This window comes from Mytilus galloprovincialis, chromosome 2 (genome assembly GCF_965363235.1).
Source record: "Mytilus galloprovincialis chromosome 2, xbMytGall1.hap1.1, whole genome shotgun sequence".
Lineage (NCBI taxonomy): Eukaryota > Metazoa > Mollusca > Bivalvia > Mytilida > Mytilidae > Mytilus > Mytilus galloprovincialis.
Genome location: NC_134839.1, coordinates 60,723,371 through 60,733,349, shown reverse-complemented (window position 1 = coordinate 60,733,349; position 9,979 = coordinate 60,723,371). Strand labels below are relative to the sequence as shown.

At 29.2% G+C, this 9,979-nt stretch overlaps 1 protein-coding gene across 1 annotated transcript in view; it reads left to right on the top strand.

Moving 5' to 3' along the window:
• Positions 1-453: 453 nt before the first annotated feature.
• The window catches only part of LOC143064020 (sonic hedgehog protein-like), a 30,458-nt gene continuing 20,932 nt past the window's right edge, over positions 454-9,979 (top strand). Inside the window, exons 1-2 of the mRNA XM_076236518.1 lie at positions 454-623; positions 7,912-8,769. Coding sequence (XP_076092633.1) covers positions 8,461-8,769 — 309 coding nt within the window. The 5' untranslated portion in view covers positions 454-623; positions 7,912-8,460. The remainder of the gene's footprint in view (positions 624-7,911; positions 8,770-9,979) is intronic.

Here is a 9,979-nt window from a genome sequence, read left to right as displayed (position 1 = left end):
TCTTTATTTTATTACACAATTGTTAACCTGTAAGTTTATTTACATATTTGTATATATATACCTTGTATTGGTTTACTTAAAGTTTAACTAACATAGTTGGTTTTTTTTTTTATTTTCGTGCTCATATTTAAACAGTTTTATGGACTTTGTGTACAGGTGAAACTAAACACGCGAAATGTTTGTCGTATGTATACATATGAGACTAGCTACTAATGTCAGCTATGAATCTGTCTTTTTATCAAGAGCTTTATTAAACTGAATTAAATTTTCTCACTGTAATGTTAAATTTAACAAATTATAAATTAAGCTTTATTCGAAATATCATATTTTGAAATATCATACGGTGTGAAAAATAAAAGTACGCAACGTTTTGAAGAAGGCGTGGTGACAAAAATTTGGTATCAATTGCCCAGATTAAACACTCTACTAAATCGATTAATTGATCAACTGACCGCCTGTACACAAGTCAACTTCTGTGTTTACCAACCCAGGGTAAAATATTGCACTCTTATCGTAACCTGATCAAATTTTTCCTAATACTTGCGGATTTACCGTTGTAACGGGTAGATCGTGAGAAAAAATTTTTGTTTTAACTTTAAACAAGGGATTTATAACTTGTTAAGGTAAGATATGGAGATTATCACTTGTTTTCGATTATATCTTTTGTAATTTATTACGGTGAGAGTTAAGATCTGAGCTTTTGTCAGTTGATCTTTCTTAAAGATATAACATTATCACGTTCCCTCTTTTGTTTTAATTGAAAATAACTTTGATTCTTTTTTTATTACTTTACATTCCTATTTTGAAGTCCATTGTTTTCTTTTTTCAATATTCAGTTAGCATTGACCTCCCTATTTTAATTGGAAAATCTGTCGGGGTTGTTACTCTTTTTAGAAGTAATCAATTTAAATATTTGCTATCAAAATCAAAGTGCATGCAACATAGCATGCATTCATCGAGTTGCACTATATGGGAATAGTGTTTATTGCAATCGGTACATGATATTTGAAAATCAACGGAAAATAGAAATACTGTTGCCTTAATTTAATGCTTTTACATTTTTGGACTGTCTTTGTTTTCATCACTACCAAAATATAGTAATTGAAAATTAAGTTAGTTTTGAATTTGATTAAACTATTAACTAACAATAAATCAAATCGCATGTCTACTAAACCTTGCTTGCTGCTTTATGGATTTCAAAATAAGGTATACGCATTTAGCCTTCCAAATATTTGGCATCGAGCTATTGACGGTTATTCTAGTTTTTAAACTACTCATTTATAATCGGTATGTCCTCACGGTAAACTATTCAAACGTGTTCAACTTTTCTCAGATTTCAAATTGTAGTTATTTTCTGATAAACCATGTTTAAACTTGAATTAAACGTAGCTGTAAGTATCTGAAGTTAAAAATATGTGGGTAGAATCTGAAGAGGTCGTTCTTTACAGTACTTGTCTTAAGAGTCCAAATAAATGTAATTCATTTTTTTAAGGGGAGAAATTTTAAATCATAATTCGAAAACATTTCCATGGCAAAAAACAGAAGAAGACAAAAAGACAAATATATTCCCAAAACATTCCATAGTAAGCTAAAGACTGTGAAACATGAACCTAACAATAAGCATTGAGAGTGGTCTCATGTTCTCTGGAATAGTCTATAGATTCTGCTACAATAGTGTCTTCTGTCGTATTGTGCATGATTAATACAAATTCGGTGATTACTTCTATCTAATATTGAGTCTTATTTGGTCGATTTGTTTTTACAAGTTAACAATATTATTAATTATATACTTTATCATTTCTAGAACCATTATAGTAAAGATAAATTGATGAGAAATTTATGATGTCCATACCCGATTAGCTATTAAATCTTAAATTTCCTTAAGCTAAGGACTCAGTTAGAAATGAGTGTCACTGATGAGTCTTATGTAGACGAAACGCGCGTCTGGCGTACTAAATTATAATCCTGGTACTCTTGATAACTCCTTAGACATAAACAAGTGCTGACCGTTTCCAAAAAATGACGAAATATAATACAATTGGCATCAATATTTAATTAAGTGTATCGATTCTTATTATTTTCACTCATTCTAGTATCAGGAGACCAGTTCAGAATATTAAAAATTATCCATGTGATCATTTATACATATGTGTGTCATTGTCAAAGGTTCTATACATATGTGTGTCATTGTCAAAGGTTCTATACATATGTGTGTCATTGTCAAAGGTTCTAAGAAAGATTTCATCAGCATTTTTACATACTGATATACTGATGATTTTCTTCATAAATTATGCCATTTAATTCGTGTACTTTTGGGGAAATTTGTGAATGACCCATAATGATCAGTCTAATTATATAGGTTATCATTACTTGATGCAAAATTAATCAGGCATAATGCGACACGTCAAACAAATGAATATAATTACAGATTGTCAAGTTTTAAATTATTCTTGTAACAATTATTCCAACAAACTTACAAATACTTGTATCAAAGAGTTGATGGTTACATTAAGTATGACTTTAAATTTCACAAAACGATTAGAGGTAAAAAGATAAGTCCTTCATAAAAAAATATACATTGTATGCGACTACTAGTATAGTTTATACCATCAATCAGAACCGAAAGTTGTTCACTAAAACCATTTTTAATATACATCTTATTGAAGTGAGACAGCCCATATCGACGAGACAGCGTCTATTAAGTGATCACTACCTTATAAACATTGAGGTTAAGGCAAGGTTTTGATCTCTCAACAGACCAGGGTGTCCAAAACATGGCCAAGTGTGGTGAAAGTGGCGTTTAACACCTACAATTAATCAATCAAATCTAACTAACCTTTTATATTGATATTATTTATTTTTGTGACAAGTATTGATATAATGGAAACGTTTTGTAGGAATATGTTTTGCTATTGAAAATATTATAACCCTGTTTAAGAGAGAACAAAATATTCAAAAACAAGATACAGAAATACAGAGGTCGTCATCTTGAAGATATATGAATCAAATATCTTTTATGCTTATTGAACCTATCTGTCAACTCAATTCAGTATGCTACCTACATATTTGAAGTGCATTTACTAGATGTGGAATGACATAATTGATACTTATATAATAATCTTTGTCGATTTGACATGCTGTCAATCTGATTGTTATCTACCAGCAGAACAAAACACGAACGGAACAAAATATCATTGCCCGTTGATGACCCAATGCGCTCCTAAAACCTTTAAAATGCTCTATTATTTTTTATTTAAAAGGTGACAGATTATGTTATAGATATGTCTCATAAATAATGTAATGAATACAAATCCTTTTACTACAGTACAACTTGATCTGCATCAATTTGTACGTGATGTATAAGACACAAAACCAAGGTCGGGTATATATAAGGGTAATTGTTGTGGTTTTTTAAGACACCTGAATATAACTTACAAAGTAACGTTCAGCCGTACCATAATGAAAATCATATTATATTTTGGTGGTCATAACGTTAAGGACAAAAAAACTAAAAGTTTGACGTTCAATGCTATCATCAGAAATAGGATGATGCTTGAAAGATTAAATCGGACGTTATTTCATGGTTACACACAAGGATAACACATTTTAAATCTTACAGTCCAACATAAAATAAGTAACATTTTTTTCAATTTTTTTACTTTCTTACTTTATCTTTTGACCATTTATAGAAATTTAAAAGAAACATATATCTTTATAACATGTTTGTCATGTTAAAGAAAAGGTATGTTTTTACAATTTTCAAAATATACCTATAGGAATATATTTCAATTCGAGACAAGTTAATGTTTTGATATACTCCCTATTTATTTACGGTTTTAGAACATCTGTAGGCTACTTATATATTTATAATTTTCAATAAAATACAACTAAATTTTTTAAGGGGGAAGGTTATTGTACTAGTTGATTCTCCTGTCTAAAAGATATATTTTTAGAAAATCAAAAGGTGCATTAACTGCCCGTTAGTTTAGAAAGTTCTTACATTATGATTTTTTAAAGAAAATAATATCATTATTTAAGTGTTTTTACAGGTATTTGTGGATTTCATTTTCCATTTTCATTTCTTTTTATTTTATTTGAAAGAAAATTGAGCGTTTCTTAACGATTTCTATTTAACGTAAAGTCCACTACACGTATAAATATATCTGAATTGGTTTAGTCCATGAATGCCACAGTTACATTTTAAAAACAGAAACTTCTTTTTACTATAATTCTAATTTTATGAAATCTTAGTATCAATCAAAGTACAATCTCCCCCAGGCATTTTCATTATTTTAGAAATTAAGGTATAAGAGATTGATATTAAGATTAAAGACTTATTTCATTTTTTAAAATTAAAATAACTATTCTATTCAAATATCTTCTTATGTTATCAAAATAAACGTTAAATATTGAGAAAGCACGAGATTTACATTATCAATATTCCAGTTGATATTTGTATTGTAAGTTTTATTTTGTAGCATTTACAAACTGTCAACAATTATACTAGCCAAACAATACACAGGACAGGTGTTTGTGGACCAGTCTTTGTGAAAGAGATGACCATTAAAGTCCCCAAATAAATAATTGGATGGAAATTCAATGGTCTGTAGACGTGATAATTTTCCACTATATAAGATACGAGTTGTTATAATAATCATCAATAAAAGAGTGTTATTGTTCGTTAAAAACTGTGATTTTTATCAAACAGTAACAATTTATCCATAAAATCTACGTCTAACTAGAACTGACCGCGGTCAAGTGGTTACATATGGCTTCTGGCATTTTAATCTATCTAAATAAATGTGATTAAATAGATATAAAGGTAAATTCAATTAATTTGACAGAAATACTAAATGTTTCTAAATTAAACTCCGAGGTCGTTTTTTTATATATATAAATTTAAATGATGTTAATATTGTAACGACCAAATGTTAGGGATCAAATATTGAACTAATATTTTGTTCCATTAATGTATCACTTTATGATCAATAAAACAGATATTGGTAACTAAAAGCTATAAATTCACGAATAGTCTAGCCGTCAAATATTTCCTTAATTACATAAAAACAAAGATTTTAATAAGTCTGCTAGCATCTACAATGCAAACAAACGTATTGTAGTCAGATCAACCTCCCTACCTAGGATTGCAGACACTGTTGTAGTTGGGTTTTTTTTCAGTTACAACTAAGTAGTAACTGTGCAAATGAGGATATCAAGGGATGTCCTAAAGCTGTGTGAAATATAAACAAAAATTGTAGACAGTCCAAAACGTAATATATCATTTTATTGAACTAAACAAGCCTTATTTATAATTGAATGTGTCAGTAAAATAGCGCAGTTACAGAAATATATGACTAGCGCCCAACAAGACCCTCCTATCAAGTAACAGTATGACTAGACAATATAGCAATCTAATAATTACTTGATAACAACGGACAGTATTCTGCTAATTACTAATAGTTCCAAAAGATGGGATCCGGAAATTAAGTCTGATTGTTTGGAGATTAATCTTAGAATTATACATCATATTCACATTCTAAGCAAATGATTGTTCCATCATCATTGTGAAATAAAAGAAAATATTGCATCAGTTTTGATGGCGTATCCAAACATTCGATCTTCATCTTATAGTAAAGATGGAATCATAGAAAACTATTTACTAATAGCTTCAGATGATTTATGAATAGTGATGTCATACATACATCACATTTGAAACTAACAAGAAATTTATTTTGGACTTTTTCAGATTTTTAGTTTACTTTGAAAAATAATAACTCGTAGACCAAAAGAATGCAGTTCTATAAAGACACTTCTTTTAAATATCCTTAAATTTCAAAATCACAGATACAACAATCTATCATATAACTTTCTTTAGATGTTACACAAAATATCACTCTGCAAGACATCAGTCATAATATGATTGAATGATGTCTTACTTATTCAATTTAGCTGTTCAAATTTCTTTGATGTAAGAAATAACTGCAAAAACTACAAAAACATTTCTCATTTGCATCTTTCTAGTCTTTCTCATAGGAGACCACAGGCTTACCCTCAAAATGTTTATATAAGTTAAATATCTATGTGTTTAATGCTGTTGCTAACTTTTTTTATTTAACCCCAAAAATAAGATAAATTTGCAATTCAATGTGTCATAGATGTGAGGTTTTTTTTTATGACGCCATGGTGATATAATATTAAATTTCTCTACTTTAAGTTACTACACTTTATTATTATATTAATTTATTTTAAAAAAATAACATGTTTTTTTTTTATATATTTAAGAATACAAGATTGTTATTTTTTTCCCCAAAAGTGGTTATACCATGGGCCTTAATATCATACCCAACAATAAAATTCACATCCAAGGTAATGAATTGTCGTTGACCTTATGAACCTAGATTTGGGGTATTTTACGTTACAAGAAAAAAGAAAAATAACTAGTTAGTAATCTTTAAAACCATTTTCTTTATGAATGAAGCTTTTTGGGAAAAATAATAGTGAAACATTCAAAATCTCATTGTTATTGATGCATTTTTCTCGAATGTTCTTCCTAAATAAAATCATCATGACCAAGTTTCGACAGGTTAAAGATGCATGATTGCAATGGAGTATGACTTAAATCAAATGATTTAAACTGTTTGAATTATACTGTGCTCTCTTCGAATTTGGAACATAGTGTATTCTGCTTAAAAAAATAAAAACTATTTTACTGTCAAATATGTGTCGCTCAAATGCAATTAAACTGGTATAACTTGATTTCTTTGTGAGTAACTTTATGACCTTATGTTATGTTTCAAATAACGGCAACAGTAGTACACCGGGGTTAAAAAGTCATAAATTGAGATTGAGAAAAAAATCAAATCCGGATTACAAACCAAACCCAAGGGAAACATATCAACTGTAAGCGGAAAACATAGAACAACAGGAACACTGAAGTGCAACAAAAGCAAATGCCAGCATACATAGAATCGAACTATTTGATTACAACTGCAATATTCATCCCTAGTTCTTGTTAGCAGAGTTCCTATCTATTTTTGTCAATTAATATTGCCAAACATATTCCTGACTTGGTCTTGTTAGTAGAGTTCCTGTCTATTTGTTTTTTTTTTTTTTTTTGTTTTTTTTTTTTGCATTTAATATCAACAAACAGGTGCAATGGATTTGTATTAAAAATTAATATATGTATCTAAGTTTTAGATAAGTACATTAAAAATTGCACTTTTTCAATTTTTTTATTACTTAATTTGTAGAAGGAATTTAAAATTCAAAAATTTTAAATTGTGTGATTCATTGTTACGGTGCAATTATTTTATAATTAATTTCTCATGAAAAAATAAAAAAAAAGAAAGACACCGTCAAATCATAAGTAAATATATGAAAAATCATAATAATATTTAATAACGAATGGTTGAACCTTTTAACACATATACATAAATTTTGGTACTGTATTTATATTTATTTTAATACAGTGTCGTAGAAAGAGAAATTTTACGTTTTATTAATTCTATATTGATCATATATTACCAGTTTATGGGGATATAATTACGCATCAACTTTTACATGAAAATAGCGATAATTATTCTAACAATTTGGTAAATAACACGATTTTATTGCATTTTCGCCGCAATATGCTAAAATAAAATCAATCTTAAACACTTGTTTGAACTTAATTTTTGTCCTCAGTGACCAATAAAATTTGCCGTTCCTACTTATACCACTTAAAGGATTTTTTACTATACCGTATGAATTAGATGGTGTACAAATTTACGAAAAGGGAAAAATCAATGTCAATCAATCCTTCGGTAAAGACCGTAAAATCTAACATGCATATACACAAATAATAGGGTTTAATCGGATTTCTTCACAATAAGTAAACTGTTACTTGTCTATCACAATTCACTTCTTTTCCAGGTGTTCCGTCAGGCCAACATTTAAACTCAAGCAGTGTGGTTTTTAGCTATCTGTTGATCTTTCCGATTGTCTAAACTGAAGATATTATCAGTACTCTATAGTTTTATATGCTTTTCGTTAGTGGGCCGAACTGTCATAAAAGTGGTAGGTATAAATTTGACGTCATGTTCAGACAAACTCTCCAATCAGAGACGAGATTTCTATTTGAGTAAGGAATATGCTTCAACTGGTGTCACATGATGGTTCATCATTTTGCCGGAAAGTCAGGAACTACAAAAGTATCAGGAATACATCACTTTTCATCATGTTACATAACTGTGAACGAGAGTTGACATCGGAGGTCAAACGACATATTTACAATTTATCAGAAACATGCCGAAAAATCTTAGAGATTACAATTTCAAACAGTGGAAATAAGTCTTAAAGTATGATTTAAATTATTTATTAAAATATATAAAGTTATTAATTTGTAATGTAGAAAATTATAGTAATCTGGCGTACAAGTAGACACTGTCAAAGTCTGTAAACGCCAAATCATAAGTACACGGAATGCTTTCAAATAGGATAATTAACAATACTCTAACTGGATATTTTGTCTTGTTCTTACTAATTGGTTCATCATTACAATGTGGCCCTACCCGAGGACCTGGAAGGCGGCGGAGGCCGGGTAAAATGACAGTTCTTGTTTATAAGCAACATGTTCCGAATGTCTCAGAAAACACAATTGGTGCAAGTGGAGTTCCAGAAGGAAAAATTTCACGAAATGATCCCAGATTTAAAGATCTTGTGAAAAATGAAAATCCCAACATCATATTCAAAGACGAAGAAGGAACCGGTTCTGACAGATTAATGACACAGGTATGTAGTCTTATCGTTATTGACACAACTTACCAATTGCTGTTTTGTTATTTGGTCGAGACAAGAATTATATGTTAAATAAGAGTGTTTTTACTGTTAGACTACACGTGTTGATAAGTAAGCTAAGATTATTATTGTTATCATGACACATAATAGCATAGGATTTGGGGATATTTTAATATACTGACTTTATACGTTTTGCAAAGTATATATAAAATGTCTTAGAAGTTCAGATTTTGTTTGCTTATCTTAAGTTTGCTACACGACTTATTTGTGATTTTTCTTTCTTTTCGACATCTCTTGACTAAATTGCTAGTTTTCATTCTATATTTTGACTGGATTCTCTAGATCATATAATTATATCATGACAAAATCCAAAACATTGCTGGGTTTTACAACTCGTGAAATATTGAATTCATTACTTTTTTAGTTTAATTCTTATCAACTAGATTCCAAAAATCAAAAAACTGAAAGAGGTTTTTCAAGGATATTCGTACGAAAAATGCTATCTAACACTGTTTAAAATTGTGCAACCATGGTTCGTTAAAAGAGCATAAACTAACACAAGTTAAATGCCATTTAATCTTTAATGAGTTGTTGAAGTGATAAGTTTATTTGTAGAACATTGAACACTTCACTTAAAATTTTCTTATTGATTTGGGGTTTTTAGATAAATCTAGAGCAAACAAAAATTTTAATAATCACTACATACCATATCTTAATTATCATGTATTTTACACGTTATTTTGCCATATTTGTTGCGGTGTATGTAAGAAAATTATTCAACACATGACAGCTTTTTTTCTTGATCATTAGAATTAATGGAACAGAATTATGAGTGAAAAATAAAAAGTAACGCACATGTTGCTTTAATTAAAATATTTTAATCAAATATGATTCACAAAAATAGAATTGTTAGTGTATTCTTTGTTGTATAAAAAACAAAACGATATTATTTAGTAACCTTGTTGTTTTAGCTGAAATTTGAATGTCTATTTACCTGAGCATGTTTAGTTGTTTTGAATATGAGCACGATGCTGTCTCCTTGGCACATTCCCCATTTCCATTCTCGATTTTACTATATAGCCAAGTAACAAAGCGAACGTCTACTTTTAGTCATGTTGAGAAGAAAAATAAAACTAACACACAAGTCGTATTGCTGATTTGAAGTTAAAAGTAATTCTTCTAATATGAGACATCAATACTTCCA